The 24,778-nt window shown below is 40.4% G+C and overlaps 2 protein-coding genes across 7 annotated transcripts in view; one reads left to right on the top strand and one right to left on the bottom strand.

Annotated features, from left to right (window-relative positions):
- Positions 1-1,698: 1,698 nt before the first annotated feature.
- Positions 1,699-14,234, bottom strand: dync2i1 (dynein 2 intermediate chain 1). 3 transcript variants are annotated; one of them, XM_086306443.1, is made up of 23 exons: positions 13,248-14,231; positions 12,967-13,020; positions 12,205-12,865; positions 12,061-12,128; positions 11,698-11,964; positions 11,525-11,590; positions 10,665-10,718; positions 10,189-10,420; positions 9,948-10,050; positions 9,665-9,794; positions 9,459-9,570; positions 9,282-9,376; positions 9,068-9,197; positions 8,720-8,892; positions 7,246-7,408; positions 5,926-6,039; positions 5,096-5,157; positions 4,547-4,598; positions 4,381-4,441; positions 3,848-3,953; positions 3,613-3,744; positions 2,272-2,495; positions 1,699-2,178 (listed from the first exon to the last, which is right to left on the bottom strand). In XM_086306443.1, the coding sequence occupies exons 1-23, from the start codon at positions 13,260-13,262 to the stop codon at positions 2,004-2,006; spliced, it is 3,249 nt and encodes a 1,082-aa protein (XP_086162569.1). In that variant the 5' UTR covers positions 13,263-14,231; the 3' UTR covers positions 1,699-2,003. The 3 variants fall into 3 exon arrangements, 2 of the variants coding, with proteins under 2 accessions (XP_086162569.1, XP_086162570.1); XM_086306444.1 differs by lacking the exon at positions 11,525-11,590 and having other exon boundaries at positions 13,248-14,229; XR_015131051.1 differs by lacking the exon at positions 1,699-2,178 and having other exon boundaries at positions 2,357-2,495; positions 3,613-3,688; positions 13,248-14,234.
- The window catches only part of esyt2b (extended synaptotagmin-like protein 2b), a 40,642-nt gene continuing 29,319 nt past the window's right edge, over positions 13,456-24,778 (top strand). For 2 of the 4 annotated variants that reach the window (XM_086306449.1, XM_086306448.1), the window contains exons 1-5: positions 13,456-14,586; positions 22,321-22,362; positions 22,875-23,009; positions 23,241-23,317; positions 23,706-23,778. In XM_086306449.1, coding sequence (XP_086162575.1) covers positions 14,185-14,586; positions 22,321-22,362; positions 22,875-23,009; positions 23,241-23,317; positions 23,706-23,778 — 729 coding nt within the window. In that variant the 5' untranslated portion in view covers positions 13,456-14,184. The remainder of the gene's footprint in view (positions 14,587-22,320; positions 22,363-22,874; positions 23,010-23,240; positions 23,318-23,705; positions 23,779-24,778) is intronic. The other 2 variants (XM_086306445.1, XM_086306446.1) reach the window with 2 other exon arrangements.

Raw genomic sequence — 24,778 nt, 5'->3', positions numbered from 1 at the left:
TCATAATGCTCACAGAGCTGCAGCTCTCCCGCTGCCCGCTCAACATTATCACAACAACAACCCAACCACAGGACCCAGTACAATATTTAATTCGACGGGGCATGATTGCGGATGCCGTGCAGGTGCGTCCGCCTCCTCTGCACGGCACCGCAGGCCACGCCCCGCCACATGGACAAATTCATCATGAAAGTTTGAAAGATATCAGTCTCCTACCTCTTACTCTCCTTGGGCTATTTTATTAAGCACACCTCAGCAATCTACTGCAAAATAACACAGGTGTTCACGAAATTTCATCTTTGCTCACATCAAAATGTTCAGTTTTGTTGTTGTTGGATTTTTTCCCTTCTAACATTGTAGGATCTTTAACTCACAGTGTAAAGCATCTTGTTATGAGTTAGAACTATATACATAAAAATGACTTAATTTGAGTTACTGTTGCAAGGGACTACATTATGTTGACAGGTGTTTAAAGGTTTGTTGTCTCTATTTACTTACATCAGAGTGCCAGACCTTTGGGACAGCAGCCTCAGGTTGGGAAAGAGCACAGTACTTGTGTTTGTTGCTCTTGGGCACTCCATCACGATCTTCTTCTACACAAGACTGTTTTCCACTCATACAACTTTAGAACAGGCCAGCAGTTTGGAGACAAAGTCAGAAAGGCAAGGGTGAGATGGTTTGGACATCTGCAGACTAGGGATAGCAGACATACTGGGCAAAGAATCTTGAATATGGAGGGGATTGTAGAAAAGAGGAAGACTGCAGAGAAGATTTGTGGATGTAGTGAAGGAGGACATGCAGAGGGGCTGGTGTGACAGACGGGGAGGCTGAGGGTAGGGTGAGAAAGAGGCAGATGATGCACTATAGCGACCCCTAAAGCATGCAGTCCGAAAAGATGTCAAAACATACGCTGCTTTCACTTGTAGAGCCAGACTAATACTGCTTATACAGATATTTACTAATTAAAAAGTCTGGTATTTGCAGAGCATAGCTGCCAATATTGTTAAAATCCTAACGTATAATTAAATAAGTAGCGTAGAAAGTGTGGTGCTCTGTGGTGTGTTTTTTTAGAGGTCCTGTGCAGTATCTTAGCTGTTCCTAGACTGCACACTTCGAGAAAAAGACCTCTGATGTTGTGCCTGGAATTTGTGGGAGTCACTTTTCCAGTTTGGGGGTTACAGCCACTAATGTTTCTATTAGCACTGCAACCACGCTGAACTTTACCTTAGAAATCGGATCCAACTGACCTTCAGTCTATGATGCCACTATATCATGCTGATTAACCGGAAGCTGTTTGTCCCAGACAACCTTAACCCTGTTGTTCTCAAACACTGTGTGGTGTCTCCCATCAGGACTTGGTGACTTCTAATTTTATTGATCGCAGCAGCAGTTTTTAGACTTAGCTATGATCATTTTTACTACTTTTAAGTTGATATTTTAGAAATAATATTTTCAACAGAAAATTTACAACCAAATCAAAATATTGTGATTTTTTTTTTTACATTTCCTCTGGGACCCTTTCAAAAGCAAAAGAAACTTTTATTATTAATTCTTCTAAATTTTGCTTCTTAGCCAATTTTAATTTTTTTAAGATAAAATACAATCAAACTGAAATTATTTGTTGGTTTTGTTTGTGTTTGCAGGAGTTTAAGCACTTCACTCTCCATGGGAAAAATTCACCAAACCATTCAACAAAACAAGCACAGCTATATATAGTTTATTATATAAAACAAAACATCATAGAAATATTCCATGTAAACAAAAAGTACAAATATTTACACCAGCAAATGTGCATATGTTTTATATACTATATTTATGGTAATGAATGTGGAAGATCCTTGGTATTTAATTACATCCTTCTCACAACTATGTTAATTTTGTTTCAGTGCGTGGTGACATTGGCTCAAATAAAACAAAACAAAAAAATAGGACTTCTATTATAGAAAGTAACTGCAACAGAAAACAGGGTTATGAAATGATGTATTTGCTCTCACGAACAGCACATTTCAAAAGGCTTCAGTCGTCATTCTCTCCAACAGCTTCTCCTCTTCTGCAGTGCTGGACACAGTTAAACTTCTTTTGAAATACTGCATTTCGATTTTCCCTGACTCATGTGCCAGTGCTACTCCTGAATATGTGTTTTGTTTTCCAGATTGTCCAAACAAAGCCATGTCTGTCACCCTGACAATGGAAAAAATGAAGAAAAAAAAAAAACCATATAAGACAAATATAAACTAATTTGCTTAATTATCACTTGCGTGTGTGTGACATTACCTGTCAGCACTCATTCTCTCAGTGACCACAGGCTGTGTGTCATCTTTCAACAGGTCCCATATGTGGAGGTTACATGCAGCATCGAGTACGCAGAAGACCGTCGCTCTGGTCTGGGCCCACTGCAGGGAGACCACCGGTTCGCCAGCTGTACTGTTCTTCCACTGTGCCACAGGCTGCTCATGGCTGACTGCATGCAGCCTGATGCTGCCATTGCCACAACCCACCTGAAACAAGGACAGCGAATATTTGAAATATACCCTTTCGAGGCTACAGTGGTATAAATCTCCATGGTTTTGTTTCTTGAGTCTTTGCATGCCATTCCTTTGAAACTCCAAACTTTTCTTTTCTCTATAAAAACTAGTCACTCAACATATTCAGTTACTCACCCACCTTTTTTTCTTTATACAAACTGAATTTACAGTTCTAGTCAGTTTTATGTATATATTAGGGCTGTGCAATATGACCAAAATCTCATATCCCGATATAAGAATTCTATCGTCCAATAACGATATAAATCACAAAAATGTAACATTTTCTGTAAATTCTGTGAATCTCAGGCAGCTCGACTTGCGGGAAGTGTTTCCTGCTGCGTCATGTAGCTGGAGTCGAGTGTTTTAACCGACGCATGAAACTATACGTTTTTAGGCATAAGTTGTAACGGCCGCCGTTTTCTTCGTGAGTATTTATTACACGGCGTGCGGCGGGGAAAAGCCTGTTCTAACGTTTGAGTCTAAGGTTTATTTTTTTTAGCACCTGACTGCTCTTTTTTTACTTCTCATCCGTAAATAATCTGCTCTTTCACGTGATTCAGTTTATTTTGAAAAGTCTCAACAGGATCTTGAGCTTTATTGTGAAAGGTTTATGTGGAACATAAACAAGCAGACACGCGATGCTGTTACCGTCGTTGTTGCTAACCACAACGCATAAAAACAGGCGCCTGTCCGTCTGTAGTGTGGCTATATAAAATATAAGAGAAAGAGAGAACTTTAAGAAATTAATATCGCCACTACAGTGACCATCAAAACGATGAAAAAAATATTGCCGTAAACAATTTATTTTGTGACACCACGAAACAAACGATAGTGTAAAATGAAACGATAGACGTTTTTATATCGTCATCCCATATATACAGCCCTAGTATATATAGCACTAAATCACAACCAGAGTAGCTTCAAGGTGCTTTATATTGTAACGTAAAGACACTACAATAACAGGATGTGTTCATTTTTGAGCTTAAGAGCTGCAGGTACATTTCTTGTCCCTACTCATTTTATCTAAGCTAATCTAAGCGGTCTGCATATTTCCCAAAATAGATGTGATGTAAATAAGCATGACTCTCACCAAGAACAAGTGTGGTCTGAAGGGAGAAAAGTGGATTGAGGTGACATCGACAGGCTGCACTTCAACCTCCTGAAACCTGTAAAATTTGGGGGGTGCTTTCAAACCGTGACTCGTTCCATGGTGGACCAGCCCCTACACACAAGTCACATTAGTACACTTTCACTAAATTACAGGAGTATAATTTTTTTTTTAATATTTGAGAGGATTCATTTGAAATTACATGAATTAAGCTCACCATGTTGGTGCCAATAAAGAAATGATTGGAGTCTGTTGGAAGGAATTTTAAAAGCAGCGTGTGCAGCGGCCCTGTTTTAACTACATCTCGCGGTGACCCCCTGAGACTTTGAAAAGAGGCATAGAGGGAGGAAAAATAAAACAACAGGTCAGAAGTTAGATTACTCCCAAACAAACAACAACGGAACAAACTGGAAGAGAACACTGCATCACATTGGTGGGCCATATGGGGAAGTTGCTGTCTGTATGTGCAAGAGATTGGAAAGAGACAATAAAGTAAATACTTCAGTTAAGACAGAGTGATGTCTGAGGTTTTCCTCACCACACCTCTCTGCGTAACACATGTATAAGAGCGCAGGTATGTTTCCATCAAATGTTGAGGTGACAAAATCAAGAGCATGCAGCATGTAACAAACAGGATTGAGTGGCAACAACATAACAGCTGTGTTCCACTGGGCCAAGACTCTGCGGTGTATTTTAAGCCCTGCGGCTGCCAGTGACAGATGATCGTCATGAGCCATTTATCAATCTCACCTCTCAGCAGCGAGGACGGACGAGCTGTGAAGCAACTTCACTTTGCCGCCAGGCCGGAGGCCTGCAAGAGGGGAGAGGGGAAAAAAAAGAAAGAAGCGGGGCTGAAAGCAATGCCACATGTGTGAGAAAGGTGAGCCCACTCAAAGAAATACTGTGACTGCGTTACCCAGATCTGTTGGAGAGCCTGCCTCGTTGCCTTTTGGGAGCTCTACCACCACCTACAGGACACATGGGAGAAATCATGACAGGCAATTCACATTTTTACGGTGCAGCTGTCCCCAAACTTCAGAAACCGATCCCCCTACCACTGAGTTAAAATGATAGGAATTTTAGTGAACTGAAGATAAGAAACAATAGAAACAACAAAAACTATTTTCCCCACAAAAATCTCATTAATTACACTTAGTTTAGCACGTTTTCTTTTGGTCATTGTACCACCCATCTGCCCTGCAGTGACTCTTTTAAGAGTATAAAACAGATGTAGAATCGTTGGAACAATGAATACTTATGGACATATTTTATATCCTGGAGGAATGCAAGTCACAATGAATCTAAAATAACATCAGTAATCCTCAGTGGGCTTTCCAAACTTTCCAATTCATGTATCTCTCTCCATGACCTCTCTAATAAAATCCACTCCCAACTCCTGCTCCTTGTAAAGAAAAAAAAAACATACATGTAAAATATGTACAATCTACTTAGTTGCTCAACCTACCCAAAAATTTAAAACTCCACTTTCATCCAAAGAAGCCAGCTGGAATGACAGTCCTGATGACTCTACAATTGGAAAAGAACATCATTTAATTAAATAAACAGTACTGTGCAAAAGTCTCAGGACACTCTCCATTTCTGTATGTCTTGCTTCCAAGGAGCCACACTTTGTTGTAATGTTTTTAAAGTGCAATAAGCTCCAGGTTTTTCTGAAGGACAGCTTTTCTTTGGTTAATGGCTGCTTTCTCACTCATTTTCAGTCCAGTACTTGTCCCAGTACTGACCCTTTTCAGAGGATTTTTCTTTTGCTTGCTTAGCCACTTAGCACTGACCTATGAATCACAGAAGCATAAAAAGGCTCCGAACTCAATGGATCAAATGGCCTTGTGTCTACACATAACAGACAACTTAGCAAAGAACCATTTTTAATTGTTAATTAGTTACTTTGTTAGTAGCTGCCTGTCAGAAAAACACATAGTGTCCCCATTTCTCTAGCCGAATCTATGAAAAATTCTAAAGATAACACAGTTTGACAGGTATAAAATAGTATTTTTCCACCAACAAAGTGATCAATAAGGTGATTGCTGTAGCTTCATTAGAAATGGTCTAAGCAAAGCTGCTATCAAGAAGCCATTCTTAAGGAAGAGAAACATGGATACATGGCTGGGGTATGCCTTGTCTCTGAGTGAATATTCATATGAATATTGACTTTTAAGCTCATTAGAATTGTGCTAATCGCTGCAACTATTTCCCATTTTCCTGGCAAAATATGAAGAAACATGAATGGCAGAAAACATATAGCAACATTCACACCTCTGGTTAATCATTTCATACCTTCCTCGGATGCCAACAGTGGAACGTCTGCCCTCAGCTCCCCTGCTAGTGCAGAGGGGACAACTTCTACAGAGGTCACAGATGACAAATGGCCTGAGGCGGCCAACACTGCATCTGTGTTGAAAAGGTGACAAATAAGAAGATAGCTGCAAAACTCGAGTTCAAAAACCAAAGCAAAAAACAATCAGCCTCTCAAGTTTATGTGAGAGAGGGCAGGGGAGTGCTGACATTCATTTTTCCTTAGGTCGGGTGCAAAGAGTGAAATTTGTGTCACTGTGTAAGTTCAAAGGGATTTATATTCTTAAAATAAAAAGATGAATAACAGTCTGGAAACAAATGTTAGGTGTAAGAGGAAAGAAATAAAAATGCTTTTTTATATATTTGGCACTAGGGCTGCCACGATTACCTCGACTATCAAATTCGTCGACGACTAATTTAATAGTCGACGCGTTGTTTGAAGCTTTGTAAGATCCCAAAAGACACAGGAATAAGTAGTAGGATTAAACCCCGAAGAAGAAGTAGCTCTGTCCCAGAATTTATAGCGCAGCCCAGCTCAGTTTCCAACAATGGCGGCAGCTAGTTAGTTTTAATATTACTCTTATTATTCTTTCTGGGTCACAAAATAAACGTTTAACATATTTTCAAGCGAGAATGTAACTGTGTAAACCTCAAATATCTGCTCAGTTTATCAAGACACCACATATTTTCAAAAGCGCTCCGACGTTTTCGGAGACGTCTGTTACCCACTAGCTCGATAGCTAGCCGGGGGCAAGGCTCACTGGAGCCCGTGAGAACACCGGACTCCCAGCAAATCGTTTTCAAACCCACCGCCGTCTTTCACTACTCAGGTTAAACATATATAAGTCACTTAGATAACTTAAAAATGTTATTGTTTGTCTTTTTTCAGTATTTATTTGTTCCTGAGTAAATCGGTTTGGCTGAGATTAAAGTTATAGTTTTTACACAGCTGAATAAACATCAAGCAGACAGCTGATTATCAGAAGTGTGAGATGCTGGAGAATATACTCCGGTGTCCTGTTATATTTTAGATAGCAAGGAGTTTATTAAACTTCACCGAAACAATCTGCAAATTTCATTTAAATTTAATAAACTATCATTTTGTCTTTATTTTTAGTTAGCACCTACCTTAAACACTAAAAGCTGTAAGCTAATGATAGTTATATAAGAGCAGATGCTGCTGGTGCAATAAGCTGTACGTTGTACATCTAATGGATGCATGATCTGATTAGTCGACTATCAAAATAATGCTTGTGGCAGCCCTATTTGGCACAGCTGGAATTTAATTCCCTGCTGACATACCAGTGGAGAAGGTAGGCTGCCTGAATGTCCACTCTTCCTCCCCCATCTTTAAGCTATAGTGGTTACTAGAATGCTCCCTAAGGTCCCACAGCACCACAGAGCCGACTGATGTGCCTGCAAACACCAGCGTGACCTTTCCAGGGCTGAAACAGCAACACTGGATCTGGAACAAAGAAAACGACAGGGGATTAGTGTAGATGTTAGAGGTTCAGTGGCTTTGGTTTCACTAAGAAGCGATATGCCAAGTCCACAAATAACATCAGCTGCACTTAGAAGGACAGATTCACATTCCTCATTAGAGCTGAAGTAAATATCGCCATTTAGACACGTAAGGACAAATCAAATGTTTATTTTCCATCCTTACGGTCTTTTCATAATATTGCAAATAATGTTTGATGGAGGCTTTACAGATTTTTCTAATGAAAAAGTATCATGTTAAACAACTATGGGGTTTGTGTTTGATCATTTACAACAAGATTGTACATGCTGAGGAAGTTTAACCAAATTTGAAGTTAATGTGAGACAGATGTTTTTGTGGGACAACGTGCAGACAAAAGAGAGTTATAGGTTAGGTTTCCTCACATCTATTAGAAAAGTAAAGGTCATGCAGTGTTAACTTTTGAACGTAGTGGGACGAAGGTAACGGGACTGCTGTCCGTATGTGGGTCACCCAAGAAGGAGGAACAATTACAACAAGCAATTACCCTTCTGATGTGACCAACATGTAAGACAAGCCTGATTTGATTGCTGATTTCTGGAGGGCAAACAAAGCACTGATGCTTCTCACTGAATTTCAAGACTGATTAGGCTCCTCTGATTAAGTGATGCAGAAAAAAGCTACAGTTTAACACAGCTTAATTTTTATTCATGATAAACAATAATGCTCTGGAGAGTAAATAAATAGAGCCTGACTGACACAGGATTTTTAAGACTGATACCGATTTGTTGATTCCAAATCTGATATTCCCATATATAATATGATATTTTTTCCTTTCTTTCAGAGACATAAAACATGAACCATTGTTTTTCTGCCACTGAATTTTTTTTTCATTTAAAATTTCAGGTTATTTTCTCAATTGTACATTATTTTTTTCAGAGGTTTGAGTTAATAAGGGGAAATCTTGAGATGAAAACCCCCAAATTTTTTCTTTCGGCTGGCAAAAATTGTTTTATTCATTGGCAGAAACAAGCTTCCGTAAGTTTCACTGATATTTGTCATGTGTATTTATTTTGCTACTCATTCGTGCTCTGCCTGACTGGTGGTTATTGTTTGTGACAAATGTGCAGCCAACAGGGAAGTTGAAGAGTGCCCTTTAGTGTACAAACAATATCAAAACTCCTTACATGGCTGAATGGTGTTTCTCTCATGTCTGATATTACTTTTTAAATATCCACTTTGCAATTGGCTAATAATCGGCTGATACCAAACTCTAGAAATTGTATAAAACTGAATACTAGAAGTTGTAAATGTCACCTCAGACTCATAAACAAGGATCTTCTGAGGCCTGGATGGCTCCCAGATGTTCCAGATGCAGATGATGGTACAGCTGTCAAGATGCTTGGCGTTGGGTTTAGTCGTGGGCATGTGAACTGACAGCATGGTATGCTTTTGGACCTGAGAAAAGTGCAGCATGCTAATCTGGCGATCTGCAATTGACAAGACAAAACATGAACATCTAATAGGAAGAACTGTCTGAGTTTTTGAGAGGCTGCTACTGCTGCCACAGAGGACAAGTAACAACTAACAAACTAGCAATGAGAATAGAGCAAGATACAAGTCAAAAAAACAAACAAAATGAGTTTCTCTGGTTGGACTTTGTACCATAAAGAAAAGGCAACTCAGTGATGAGCTGTAAGCTTCCATCGCTGAAAGACAACGTGTCTGACTGAGTGCTCAGTTTCTCCAGGGATTTTCTCTCAGCTTGATCCTCTTCCAGCAGGACAACCATGACCTTGATTTGGAATGACAGCAGTGAGAACTAACAACAAGACAAAAAGTTCTTCATGCATACACTTCTAAGAAATAGTTTAAAGACCTGTGAGGCTGAGCGAAGAAATGATGCCAGACGCTGTGAATCATAGTTCATTTCACTTCTTTGTTTGTCTCGTGCTTCCTTAGAGAGGTTTGGATCTGTCAGTGCAGGGAAATTCTATTAATAAACTCACCATATAGCCTACACACTTAACTTATCAGAAGCTTATTGTTTTATTACCCCCACATGCTCCACTGCGCTCCGGAGGATGCTGCGTCCACTTCTCAGACATCTCTATTTCCTCTGTCTGGATGTCTCGATCTGTGTTATCCTCATTACACTGAACGTAAGCCTAGAAGAGAAGACGATCTCACGTGTTATAAATACATATGCAGTTTCTCTTTATAATTTGGATTAAGAAGTAGACAACAGAAATAATCGCTAACCTGTTTAGTGTTTGCATTTCCAAAGTTTCTGATGTACATGTCATACTCATTGACCGGCGGCAGATCCAAAAGGGAGAAAGTCATGGAAAAATCCAGATCGATTAAACGAAGCAGCTCTGTACTTCTCTTCCTGTTGTCAGCAACAAATATACATTCAAGGTTTAATTAAATAATAAACACACTGTCAGGTTGCCTGAGGTTGCTTTATGCTTATGTGAAAAGTATTACTTAAGTGACCACAAGTGTCCATTTAATATAATATGTTTTCTGCAAATAAACGTACTTTTGCTTACTGGCAACTTTCTTGCTGACTTCGCGTTGCTTTGCAGCTACAAAGTCGATAAACTTTCCGCGTTGGGAGGCTCTGCTCTGGATCTTTTCAGTGTCTGTAAACAGGGCAGTAATGATGCTTTAAATCCAGGATAATCCTGCACAAAACACCCTGGATTTAACAGGAGTGTGCCTTTCAGTTATACACAAAGAAAGAAGCACGCTTAAAACATTTATTGTTGGTAAGAATATACCTCTGGACCATTTAGGCCTCTCCTCCTCTTCTTTGCTTGTACTTTGTCTGGACTTTGTTGTTCCAATTCTCTCATTCTCTTCATCCATGGCTCTCCGAATAGCTTCAATCTCCTTTCTCCGCTGTGCTGAAAGCTCCTCCTTTGCTTCACCCGACTGTGGATGCAATGGCTCCTTCTCGTCCTCATCTTCATTAGTGCTCTCATTCAGTTCCTCAAAATCCTCTTCATAGTCCTTTAAATAGAGCATTCCCATTCATCACTGAGCACATGCAACGCGTTTTTATTTGAAACAAGAAAAATAACCACGATGAACAAAAACTAGATCCTAAAAGAAGAAACGTGAAGCGACCACTCACCATTTTCTTACAATGTAAATCGATTAGAGCATGCCAAAGTAACACAAAAAGAAATGTGTAAACAACACTGAAATTAAAATCAAAACTGGCATATTTTGTAAGAGCAGCCTCTGTAATTACCTCAAAATCATCTTCATAATCCTGATCAGCCAAATCTTCATCATCGACAACTTGCTGAAGTGATCAGAAAGCATAAAGTGGGAAAATCGTTTAAGAAACTTTGATTATTTGTGCACAGACTCGTGTTGCTTTAACTCCAATTCCCCAAACACTTGAATGCAATACTAATAATTTCCAAATTGTTAATGTAATTAAAGGTAGTTCGGTTAGAAAACATTCAAAGTTAAGCCCAATCAAAAAAAATGCAGATTCATTTTGAATTTGATGTCAGCAACATGTTTGAAAAAGGCTGGGAGCGGGAAACATGTGATAAGAGGGATAGTGACACATTTCACAACTGATCACGTTGTCTGGCAAAAGGTCAGTACTGGATATAAAACCAGCATCACAGAGTGTTTCAGGAGTCCAAATAGCTACCCTGTGTGTGGGCATACAATACAGGTCAACAATTTAACAACAGAAATGAAAACACATGTATGAAGAAAAAATAGAGTGACATCTATGTGTCTGTGTTACATAGCTACAAATGGGAAATTCTGCTTAGTATATTTTATGCTTATTAGGAGAAATGATGCAACATAGTGGGAAACAGGTCCCTGTGTCTGCTTCTCTCTAATGCTCACTGTGAGCATTACAGACAAACCAGCTGCAGACTGAGCTTAAACCTGGTTTGTTCTCATGCAAGCACAGAAAGGCCCTCCACAAAGGGTGCCAAGACACAATATTCCTTAGGCTCAGTGACTTATGAAATAAATGGAATAAGTAGAAACACACCCCCATGCTAAAAAAAAAAGAAGTTTAAAGACATGCAAGAGTGCATTTGTTGCCTTTGAAGGCTATAACCAAACTGAGCATCTTACAGGCTCCTCTGTGTCTGCTTCATGTTTCACAGCAGGTATCCACTGCTCAGAAACCAAGTCAACTTCCTATATTGTGAAAGGATATAATGCAAGGAAAGGGTTTACAATCAGATAATCCATAGTATTGGATCAGCGTTGTGAGAGCTATGAGGGAAATTTACACGCAAACTAACCACATTCCTCTCATGACTCTTGCCAGATGATGATCTCTTGTCTCTGTGATCGTCTTCCTCCCTGTGCTTTCTCTCTTTGTGTTTCCTTTCCACGTCAGCTTCATGTTTGTGCCTTCTCTCCCTGTGTTTGTTTTCTGGGTCTTCTCCCTCTTTGTACCTTCTGTCTTTGGGTTTGTCCCTCTCAGCCAACTCTCTGTCAGCACGATGATGTCTGATCTCTTCCCCTCGATGCTCTCTGTATTCACTATCGTGCTTCTGTTTCTCCTCCTAAATAGCAGGAAAATCCCAGTAAGAATGTATGTAATCAAAGCCATTCCTTAAAAATTCAAATACGTGAACATTAATATTACTGTGGAAGCTTACATGATGTCCTCTCTCTCTGTGCCTCCGTTCTCTCTCCTCTTTACGTTTTCTATGTTCTTCTTTATACTCTGAAATCAAAGACATTCAAACATTAAACATCTCATGGACATGCTACTCTAAATAGGCACACTCCTGTATGTTTACCTCTGTCCTCTTTCTGTTCCAAATGCTTCATGTCTCTTTGTCTCTCTTCCTTGGCATTCCTTGTATCTTCATATTCATTTTGGTGTCTCTCCCGATGCTGATCTTTCTCCTCCCCGTGGTGCTGTTCTATCTGCGCTCCTCTTCCTTCCCTGCTTTCCTTGTGTCTTCTTCTCTCCCCATCATTCCTAAGCTCTCTGTCCTGCTCCTCTCTTTTTCTTTCCTTATTTACGTCATCCCTTCTTTTACTACGGTCTTCCTCCCTGTGTCTATCTCTGTCCCTTATCCTCTCTTTCTCCTTATCTCTGTGTCTTTCCTTATCCCTCTCCCTGTCCTGTTTTTCCTCTAAGTCTCTTCTCGTCTCCTTATTTTCTCTGTAGTCATCACCATACTTCCTTACATCTACAAATCTCTCCCTTTCCCTTGTCTTCTCCCTTTCATTTCCTCTCTCAGCTCTCCTATCTTGTGAGCCCTCTTTCCTTCTGTCTCTTCTCCCTTCATCTCTTCTCTCTCTCTCTGTGTTCTCTCTTTCCCTGAGCCTCTCCTTTTCGCGTCTAGACTCCTTTTCTTGGTCCCTATGGCGTCTCTCAGCGGATTCCCCACCACGGTACCTTCTATCATAGCCATCGCGCCTCCTGGCATCGTCACCACCGCGTTCTTCCTCCTAGAATAAATAAATACAACCAATAAAAATACGATTAAATCATCTACCGTTGCATTTAATTGCTACAAATCGAGCTTGAATCAGAAAATTCTGCAACTTACCCTGATGTGTCTCCTCAGGTCTGCAGGTCTCCATGTGTCTTCCTTTGTTATTTTCTAAACAAACACGTTTCTTAAGGTTCATTTGATGACATTTTAATTGAAAGACACCATTTTATATAACTTGTATGATATCGAACCAGACCCATGTAAGTCAGCGGGATAACATTCACTCTTTGAGATAACGTTTGACAACATTCATAGCGAACACGACTTTTTCTACTAAAAATAAACGCTTCTCAGTTTTGGCTCACACACGGTAAAGTCAGAGCTGAAGCACGTACCTTATCTGTGTACATGTTCTCATCGGCGCTTGTTTTTTTTCTTGGTTGTCTTCAATCACCGAATATTAGCTCTTATTTTTGTAGAGACACCGCCATGATGGTTAAGACCCAGCGCGCAGGCGCAGTTTGCCGAATCCAAGGAGAACGCGTCACCTCGGCTTGACAACAGCCGTATCAATCCGCAGCAGAGAAATCGCTGAAATCAACAGCCAGTTGCCATGGCAGCGGCTGAAGATACTGTCCATACATTTTTGTTTTAGCGAAATATCTTAAGTTTTGGGCTTTAAACGATTATAACCGTTAGTTGTTTCGCCCTGTTATGTCTAGTTGTATGTGAGTTCATATTTCTATCAATAAAGACTGAGTAGCGATTTATCAGTGCTCATCATTTCGGGTTTAAGGGTAATACTGTACTAACAAGCTAGCGAGGCACTATTAAATGCAATATTTCTTTTTCAAATATAGCCAATGCAGGATGCTATTTAAACATTTACTTTTAAGAATATCTGTTTCACTGGACTTTGACGCTTTCTAAGTGATAACAATGTAGTTGCCTCTAGTAAACACCAGATGGCGATGTCTTAGCTTTATACATAGCGCTAGAGACGCCGCTGGGATCGCACACAACTGGATGCCTGTGCGTTTTTGGAAATGGTCATACCCACCCTGTGTGGGCAGAGTAAGTAGAGCTGTGGACTGGACTATCTCAAGCAGACCGATTTAATCAGCGGAATGTCTTCGCGAGCTGCTCTTCAGAGTGGAAACTAAGACGGTGAACGACAGCGGTTCCTCCCGGGGCGATGGGCTGGTGTGCAGGTGAACCAACGTGAGAGCAGGATCCCCGTATGAAGACTGCTTTGGTCCGCTGGCACATGGGAGCTGTGACACTCCGCATTTTCAGATTTTAAGGACACTCTCCTGAGGAGGCCACAGAGACATGTCAAGAGACAGCATGACAGATGTACGAGGAAGCCATTCACAAAATGCTAGCCCAGCTCTACCCAAAGAGAACGGGCACACTGCGCCGAGTCCACCTCAACCCAACTTTCCCCATCCCTCAGAGACGACCATACCCGACGATACCCCAGCGTCATCCACCAGCGAGCTGACCCAGACCTGGGTCCACTTTGCTAAGACATTTGTGCTCATTTTCCCCATTTACGCACTTGGTTATTTTGAGTTCAGTTTCAGCTGGCTGCTTATTGGACTTGTGATCTTTTTCTGGTGGAGGAGGAACACAGGAGGAAAGCAAAGCCGACTGAGCCGAGCAATAGCTTTCTTTGAGCAAGAGGAGCAAAGTGCCAAATGTGCTCTCACCACCTCTGATTTACCACCATGGGTAAGGCACAATTTGAATCAGAGCAGGACGGAGCTGTTTATCCCAACTGAGCCACTTCTCTGAATAGGGCGTGTAGTATTGTTGTGAACAATATTTTTGAGCTTCCAAGAAAACACAATCAGCTGACAGGATCAGCAGAGCAGAGTTGAGCTGTAAAGCTGTGATGGGGCAGCTGTCTCCGCAGCAGTGACATTAGACCAGAGCCCCAGTCTAAATACAGCAGGGTACAATGGTAAACGAGACACCACGCTGGGAAGGAAACATGCCCACGGGGTCTCTGTTATTTTGGGATTCAGACTGGCTATGTCACTTGTAGTAAGTCAGTCTATTTCTGCAGCACGTTATCTTGGCAAAATGTTAAGACAGAGCAGAGGTCCATCCTTGGGTTTAACAATTTAGGGTTTAATTTGGCAAACCAGTTTATAAACCAGTAAGAAGCTATACTTTGGGTCCCACTTAATCAGTCTAAATTCAAATGAAAAGTGGATAATTCCACAGTTATAATTTATATTTAGAAAAAAAATTCACAGGTTAATTCCAGGCTTTGGAAGAGGGCTAATTTTTTTCACACATGGATTTTCTCACGACTAGTGCTTTTAGGGTTAGAAAGTCTCAACATTAAAGGTTGGGGTCACTTGAGAGAAATAATGTGACTGTAAAAGATCATATATGTGAGTAAACTTTGTATCTTCCATAAAACTCAAAAGGGGAAGAGAAATTTGCTTTACTGAACCCTCCTATAGGACCCCAGAGAGTCTGGGTGGTCCAGACCATTCATGTAATTAGTTTTGAGTGAATTTGAGCCGTATTCTCTCAGCAAAAAAATGAAACTCAAATAAACTTTAAATGAAATGACTGAATAACTTGTAGGTCTTCAAAACGGAGACTTTCTGTATCCGACTCAGAGGAAGTTTGCGGCACAGCCTCGCTAAAAGTTAAAAGCCTATTCTGCTGACACACGGCTGAGGATGCATTGATGCCATTAAAGGGGGGCGGAGGAATTAGATGGGATCGAGGGAAAGCATCCCACTTAAAGGAAAGAGAAATTATTAATTGGCTTCAGCACACCCCCCCCCCCCTGTTTTAAGTCTGTTCTTTATGAAACTGTGATCATACCAGCAGCAGGATTGTGTCCTCATGGGAAATCAACATGGATCTTCTGGGGCTTCACAATGATTGACAACCTCCAGCCTGACAAGCTGAGCACATTTCACTGTTTCCAGTTATAGCTCTTAAATCTTGGCTGCTGCAGATTTCTCCCCACTACACATATAAAGATGACATTTCTTTCACACTGTTGGGTTTTTTGTGCGTCCACACCCCATGCTAAAATGCACTTCTGCCAGTTCCAGTTTCTCCAGTTTAGTTTATGTCCTGACCTGCATTTGTCCAGAGTGACTCAGTAGTCAGCTGGTGTGGCAGCTACTGACACTAAAAGTGTCCGTGGAAGCGTCACAACAGTTTTCCACATAGCTCTTGGCTAAATTTTACAGTCTGAGCGGCACAGACTTCGAATGAAAAACCTTGAGCATTCAGGTGAAAATGGCTCTTCTTGTTTAAAAAGCATTTTGCTAGATGAAGAAAATGGTTATAAAATGAAAGGTAAATGCATTCATATTTGGTGAGGCCCGAGGACTGTACATAAAAGATGGACCGTTATGGCACCTGGAGCTGAATATTTTAGCCTTCATGTAGAGCTCATTATTATTGGCATTAGTCATTAATATCTGATATAAACAACATTGAATGCTCTGTCTTAGTTTTTAGGAATAATGAAAAAATCTTTTCACACGTAGACCGCCATTCAGGGTGGTGATGTCATTGCGTTGATGTATCTGTTCAGCTATTTCATTTTGTAATAGAGCATAATGAGGAAAACATACCAGACATGAATCAAAACTTTATATCAAGATGAAGATAAAAAAGCAAGAGCATCAGCTGTTAGAGGTCAACAAATAGATCGCCCTGTCTTCTTCTACTTCTTTATAGAGATTAGCATCAACTGCCATTATATAGTCCTTGCTTTTTTCTCCAAGGTAGTTTCATTCTCATTGTTGTAAACAATGGCCATTATTCCTAGCTTGCGCGCACCTGCTGACATGCGATGTGTCTCTATCTGTCTGAGCCACGGAATCAGATTTAATTTGAAAACACTGAACACGTGTGCACTGCTGAGCTGATTGAACTGGCAGATAGTCACCTTGGTTCAGTGTCGGAGAAGATGGCTTGCTGCCCAGCTGGATTTCTCAAAGCAATTTTGACTTGCTATCAGGCTACTTATGGGAGAAAATGGGTGACACGGTGCTTTGGTTTGTTCTTTTAAATGGACTTAATGCATCAGGAGTGCAAAGAACACAGATCTCGGGATTTTGAAAGTTGTTGATTTCCACAAGCATGTTCTGCACCTCTTTTTGTCAGCAGGAATACCGTGAAGACTATTATCGCCTGCCTTGTTTCTCTTGCAGTGGAAAACAACAAAAGCAGCACGCTGTGGCATTTATTTCATGCTTAGAATACTTTAGCTTGTTAGAGAAAGTAACGTAGCTCTGAACTGCCACCGGTTTACATCACTGACCTTGAATGCATTGCTTATGCCTTTTTAAATCAAATTATCCTTTTAAAATTGAGGGTTTTTTATAACAATTCCAGTATATCATGTGTTTTTCATGATGTTGTTTAGTAGCAGAGCGTATTTAAACTATATTAAGACCCACAAGTTGAAATAATTAGTGTGTGTTTTCAACAAATGAGGGAGTTATTAAAGAAAAGTTATCACCCGTACAGTTTATATGAAGGGAATATAAGCTGTAAATTAGAAAATGCAAACATATTTATTGCATTGTTGAAGTTGGCCAGTGAATATTACAGGCACAGAACTGTACTACAGCTGCAGTAGATATAGTCGTGTTTTCCTTGAACCCTGTGGTCACAGTTTATTTGTACAGTTTGTTTTCTCTGATCTTACATAGCAGCAGTGAAAGAGCAATATGTGCTGTACAAACTGAGATGGACCTTAGGTGTGTGGAGGTGTCGTTCAGAGGGCTCAGATTGTCTGCATTATATGAGACCTTAACCCTTTAAGACCTACCATAGAACCAAGTCCGCCAGAGCTTATATTATATTTTTACATGCTGTAGTGCCATTTTTGGGAGCATTTCAAGTTGCTATACATCAATACAACCATTATAGCCCAAATTTTAATAATATGTATGCATTAAGTGCATAGTAATTACATAAATTGCAAAAAAGTGCAATAAACTACAAAAAAATTGAAAATCGTTTTGTTTTTTTTAACATATATTTCTAGTTAGAGAAATTTAAGAAGCTTATCCCTCAAAACTGCAAATACAAAAAAGTTGCACAAAATAGTTTTCCATCACAGGAAATTTATTTTGAGTGTCTTTATAGTTTTGTTTTTGAAATACACCAATTTTTATATACTGCAGGAAAAACGAAAATAAATATTATGATGCAAATTTGCAAAAAAAAATATTAACTATTTCCAGCAGTGCACTTTGAGTCCTAAGCATCCCAGAAATGATACAGAAAGTCTTAAAGTCAAACATAACTATTAAAAACACCAGTATAGGCTCATAAGGCCCTGAAGGTAAAAAACTACATTTCCGCAAAATGACGTCACTTCCGGTTTCACGCAGGTCATGGCGGACATGCGATAGTTCGCGCTGATGGAGGTAGGAAGTGTTACGAACAGCTGATCGGATCGGCTTTAAAGGGTTAACATGCACCTTCTGCCAGAGGACGGCATTACTTGGCTGAAATCCTGATACAATATCAGCTGAATTAAACCCCATTTCTGCTGCTTCTGCTGCTGACATTGTGTTTAGACTTTAATATTTTCCTGTGTTATTAGCTGCAGGACGTGGACTCAGCGAGCCATGATAAGCAGTCTGAAGACAGTGAGAATAACCATCTTTTATTCAAAACCCAGGCAAATTGTTAATTATGTCTTTAAGAGGCAGGGCTCAGCGACTCTTCGGCATAACACGAAATAATTAAGATATGTTTCCCTGATTCTTGCTCAGCGCTTAAAAGGAAACATTTGCTGCGAAGTGACTCATCATTACCTCACCTACATTTGTGAATGAGGTCACTGTGTCAGGGGTATTAATGAGGTTTTTTCCAGCATCTCCTCCACAGGATTATATTATTTCTGGAATCTTTTATGATAGCTGTGACATTTTCTTCTCTGTCGCCCTGCTCATGTCACTGCTTTTCTCACACTCTGACATAAACGCCGGATAAGCACTTTTGCTGAATCCATGAGAAATGATGCTGTCTCTTCACACATCGTGTCTCACCATAGGTCCAGCCAGTTGCCTCACTTCATCTTTATTTTATTTTTTACATCTTTATAGTGCAAATATGTAATATGAACCATGCCATGCATCACAGCATTTATACCTTGAGCTAGTTTGTAGTGTACTTTCCTAGATGGGATTTTGAAACATAAAAGGCACTAAGAAACACAATCGATACTATAAATGCTAAGAAGCACAAAACTCGAAACACAGCAAAATATAGAGAGACAGCCCAACACGAGGCACAAACTGCAGTTTAATGAAGCACCAGGGAAACAGGAAGTAGGGAAATATTCATGAAAGCATGACTGACCCCTCTTTGAAAACTGACTGAGCTGCTGCTGCACATCCATAATGTCAATCTGCCGTTCCACCTATGCTGCTTCCAAGTAGGGCTGCCACAACCGATTATTTTGATAGTCGACTAGTCACCGATTATTTTTGCGATTAGTCGACTAATCAGATCATGCATCCATTGGACGTACAGCTTATTGCACCAGCATGCATCTGCTCTTATATGACTATCATTAGCTTACAGCTTTAAGTGTTTAAGGTATTTGCTAACTAAAAATAAAGACAAGATGATAGTTTATTAAATTTTAATGAAATTTGCAGATTGTTTCGGTTTAATAAACTCCTTGCTATCTAAGATATAACAGGACACTGGAGTATATTCTCCAGCATCTCACACTTCTGATAATCAGTTGTCTGCTTGACTTTTATTCAGCTGTGTAAAAACTATAACTTTAATCTCAGCCAAACCGATTTACTCAGGAACAAATAAAATACAAAAAAAAAGCCAAACAATAACATTTTTAAGTTATGTAAGTCAGCGGTCTCCAACCTTTTTTGCGCCACGGACCGGTTTATGCCCGACAATATTTTCATGGACCGGCCTTTAAGGTGTCGCAGATAAGTACAACAAAATAAAACTAGTACCGGTACCAACAAAAAGAAAATTTATTCATAACACACGTGAAAAGACCAAGGAAAACCGAGTAAACGATAAAAACGATAACAAAATAACGCTGAAAACCGATAAAAACCCTGAAAACCATACATTTCACACCTGAGCCTCAACTCTCGCGGCCCGGTACCAAACGACTCACGGACCGGTACCGGTCCGAGACCCAGGGGTTGGGGACTACTGATCTAAGTGACTTATATATGTTTGACCTGAGTAGCAAAAGACAGCCGTGGGTTTGAAAACGATTTGCCGGGAGTCCGGTGTTCTCACGGCTCTAGTGAGCCTTGCCCCCGGCTAGCTATCAAGCTAGTGGGTAACAGATGTCTCCGAAAACGTCTGTTATTTGAAAATATGTGGTGTCTTGATAAACTGAGCAGATATTTGAGGTTTACACAGCTACATTCTCGCCTGAAAATATGCTAAACGTTTATTTTGTGACCCAGAAAGAATAATAAGCTGCCGCTTCTGGGACACAGCTGCTTCTTCTTCCTCGGGGTTTAACGGCAGCTGGCATCCTTGTACATGCAGTGCTGCCATCTTCTGTTTCAGTCCGTTATTACACTCTTAAATCCTACTATTTATTCCTGCGTCTTTTGGGATCTTACAAAGCTTCAAACGACGCGTCGACTATTAAATCGGTCATCGACGATTTTGATAGTCGACGTAATCGTGACTAGTCGACTAATCGTGGCAGCCCTACTTCCAAGGTTCGGTATCTTGTGCATTCAGAGATGCTCATCTGCATACGTTGGTTGTAACAAGCGGCCCCTTCCCATCTGCTCTAAGCAGTCTGGCCATTCTCCTCTGAGCTGTGACATCAACAAGGCATTTTTACCCAGACAGCCGGTCACCGTGACCATGTCTGGATGCCTAAATGCATTAAATCGCTGCAATGTGATTAGATTAGATTCAATATTTACATTAAGAAACAGTTTCAAAGGTAAACCTAATGAAGTGGCCATCAGTATGTATCACCACAAGAGCCTTAATTAGGGCTTCTGTTGAAGTTAGGGTATAAACACCTTAAATTAAAATGATGAAGAGGACGTGGTTCATTTGTTTTCTATTATGCTGGTGTCTGCAGTGCTGAACACCATTATGCATCGTATTGACTTTGTTTCTGCTTTAGCTCCTGTTAAGTCAGTGATTTACGTTTGTCATTCAGTAAGATTAGTTAAACTGCAGAGCAGACTCAGACCACAAATTATGTAAAATGTTTGACTAGAGAAGGATGGAAATACTATCAGTCATGTTTGATTTATTTCAATCCTCAGCTGCGTATCCGTGAGTGTAAGTTTAGTTAGAAATGTGTGTTTAGAAATGTAGCATGGCTGCATGATGATAAAGGGAAGGGCATATGATGGAAACATTCTTTAGGTAGAGAAGAAAACATGGATTGCAAAACAATTGATCTTTGAAGAGCATCTTCATCTTTTTTCTTCACCTACAGCAGTGACTGCAAAGCAAAAATCGAACCATAGTAAATCTCATGCATCAGAATAGGAACACGTTACTCCATCCTCCTCCTCCTCCTTTGGAAACTTTTAGTAGTGAGGTTATAAACAATTAAACTGCCTGAAAACACAAAAACAACATTTTAAATTTCTGATAGTCAAGCTATTGCTTCTCGTTTGATGTGATATTACAGCCTAAAAGGTCTTAAAATTAAATATGACATTAGCCACAGCCACTAAATTGCCATTAGATACAAATATTTTGAACAGCTTTTACTGGAGGAGATGGGTGCTCTTTACTCTTAGCTTCAGTGCAAACATTAATAATAAATAAGTATCTAGACCATAATCTTTTACACTGGTAAACTTAGCTGTGCTGAAATAGCAGCATGGCTCTAAAGATGGTTAACGTCAGGAAGTCTGACATCTACTTGGGTTCACAAAAATGTTAACAAATCGTAATCGAAAGTGTTTGGCTGATTAGTTTTAATTACGTGCTGCTGTTATATAATGCACATGGGGTGAAGACTCTCATCTTTAACATGAGATAGGTTTAGAAATGACAGATCACACACTGAGCGTGGTTTTTACTTCCTAAATCCAAAAACTAAATATAGGAAAAAGAAAAAAACCAAAAACTGTAAAAACACATCAACAGACAACAACTGGAAACAGCTTCAGCTGCCAGTCATTAGGCCTTTGGGCAGTCATCATGTTAGTTATGATTATGGTCATTTTATGCACTTGGATGCGCTTTCGTCTCAAAGCAAGAAGGTTCCTCTTGCCCTGTGATTGCTGGGTTTGGCTCAAGGTCCACAGCAACCCTGAAACTGCATACATGGGTAAAAGTTGGATGGATGGATGACAGTTTTAGGCAACCCTGCTATCTGTCTATGTGCCTATGCTCTATTAACAAACAGCATGTTCCGTCTTTTCTTTAAAAGGCTTTCTGAAACCAACCAGGAGATGATCTGTTCTGTTTTCTCCATTGCAGGTCCACTTTCCAGATGTAGAGCGGGTGGAGTGGCTGAACAAGGTAACGAATCGAGCAGCTGCCTTTTGAATTTGCCTGCTTGAGTGAAGCCCTCCTCGTTTTTCATGCCTTGTAAAAACTGTGGGAAATGGGATGTCTGTTGCCATCTGCTAACTCTCCTCTTCTTGCTGTCTGTTGCCACACTGCAGCACATCTGACTTAACATGCAGGCCCGTTCCTGCAACGCTGTGAAATGCATTAACCCTTGCGAATCCCATGATAGCAACCAGGATGTAAATTTGGAGTCACTCCTGAGTATACATTAAACTGAGCAAGCTGGAGATTTAAAACATTCATGTGTTAGTCTTTTTGCTTGATGTGCATGGGTTTGACAAATAGAACTAGACTTAAATAGAACTACACTTTGAATATTTTACTGTAAAGGATGTACCCCTCAATGTTTAAAGTCCTGGAGCAAATACATTTTTATATCCTTTTAGAATAATCATATAATGAATATTTTTCTTTGATTTGTTCCAAAACTCTTTGATTTCTCTCTTTCTGTATCCCCTTAGACTGTGAAACAGATGTGGCCCTACATCTGCCAGTTTGTGGAAAAACTGTTCCACGATGTGATCGAGCCGGCGGTGAAGGAGTCCAACGCCCACCTCAGCACCTTCTCCTTCACCAAGTTCGACATGGGAGACAAAGTGAGCATCTCGATGTGATAAAACAAGCTGCTAGCAGCAGGTGCCGTGGGTCAGCTGATGAGGGTGCGCCGTGGCTAGAACACGAACGTGCATGCATGTCGCTGACATATGCTCTCGTTGCACAAATAGTTTCCGTGCGGGGGTCTGCAGAGGGGTCGACCTTGTGCTAACCACGTGGGGGTTGGGAGGGGTGACGGAGTGGCCGTAATGCTTCCTTATGTTATGTTGCAGCCGCTGAGGATCAACGGGGTCAAGGTTTACACGGAAAACGTGGATAAGCGACAGATCATTATGGATCTGCAGATCAGGTGAGCCAACCTGTCTAAAAATGTTTATCGTCTAGCGTTCTCTCCTGCCATTATAGTTATAGACACTACTTGCTTGGCTCTTTTGTTAAAAATACAACACGAGAACAACTGGAGTATCTGTTTTCAATGCAGCTAAAGAAACTCACATTGCTTTCATGCAGAGGTCAGTATGTAAATAGCCTCTTTCCACTTAGGTCTGTGCAAGTTAATATCTTCTGCTTTGTGCACACGAGAATCCATTGTAGGAATAGCATACACAGCAAACAGCATTAAATTCACATTTCCTGGAAAGGATTGGAACTTCAAAGGCCTGAATCAAAGTCTTAAAAAGTGATGGAACCCTGATAGAGGGTTTTTACGAGACATACTTTTGCTTTTTATCACCCAGCTTTGTTGGCAACACTGAGATCGAAGTAGACATCAAACGCTACTACTGCAAAGCTGGCATCAAGAGCATCCAGGTGAGGAAATCCCTTTTTTTTTTTTTTTTGTTTCATATCCTCATAGACAGAGCGTTCTCACTCCCGAGGCGTAACATGTCGACGTTTTGTCACGTCCCGCGGCGTTCCTGAGGAACGCGAAAGGAGACCTTCGGCGTTCCTATGGTACGCGGCGGGTTATGGCTGGAATCCAGTGCAATGACGCTCCCGCGGTAGTAGACGTTCCAGCCCTGTATTCCAGCCCTAAACCTAACCTTATCCCTAGCCCTGACCATAACCTTATTCCTGACCTTAACCAGGACTTTAATGATGTTAAATAGCGTGTTTCTAAGCGATTTGAAGAAAAAGAGCGAACATGTGTAGGTTCAGTCCAGACGGTTCTCATATTTCCTCTTTTTCCGAGGTCGTCATTTAGGAACGTGGTGGGTAGCCGAAAACGTAATATGGTGACGATTTGTCACCTAGCGTAAAATGTTACGCTTTGGGAGTGAGAACGGGTTGTCATAGAGGTACTTTCCCTTGGTAAGAAATAAGGACTGCACACTGGAAACAGAAACACAGCAGGAAGCAATGCACAAAAAGGCTGTTAACTCAAGTAAGAGGTGATCTTGTCAGGTCTAAGTGTTCAGTTTCACTAGACTGGTGAAGGTGAAGACAATCAGAAAAACAGCAGGTAAGACAGGAGGAAGGAAAACAGGGGAAATCAGAATACTATCAAATCAAAACAGGAAGTTTTCATGTCTCTGTGATTAACACAGATAACCCAACCAAAGAGACAAGGCAGAGAGGACAAAGGGAAACACTGGGGACACTAGATGCACAACAAAGAAATAATAAAAGTGAAATAGAAACTAAAACTCATACAAATAACATACAGAAACCTAGAACCATGACAGGTATATCTCCCAAAAGAAAAAAGCTGGTGAATTTACTGTGTGTCACCACCATTACCACAGTTTCTCCCCAGTTTCCAGTCATTCAGCTGTCAAGTAAATGTCCATGCTCTTGTTTTTATTATTAC

Source organism: Aulonocara sp. 'chitande type north' Nkhata Bay, linkage group LG9, assembly GCF_057382095.1.
Source record: "Aulonocara sp. 'chitande type north' Nkhata Bay isolate Kocher_YH1m ecotype deep benthic linkage group LG9, A_spYH_male_GT1.1, whole genome shotgun sequence".
Taxonomy (NCBI): domain Eukaryota; kingdom Metazoa; phylum Chordata; class Actinopteri; order Cichliformes; family Cichlidae; genus Aulonocara; species Aulonocara sp. 'chitande type north' Nkhata Bay.
Note: the sequence above shows the minus strand (reverse complement) of the source record. Positions and strands in the feature narration are given on the sequence as shown.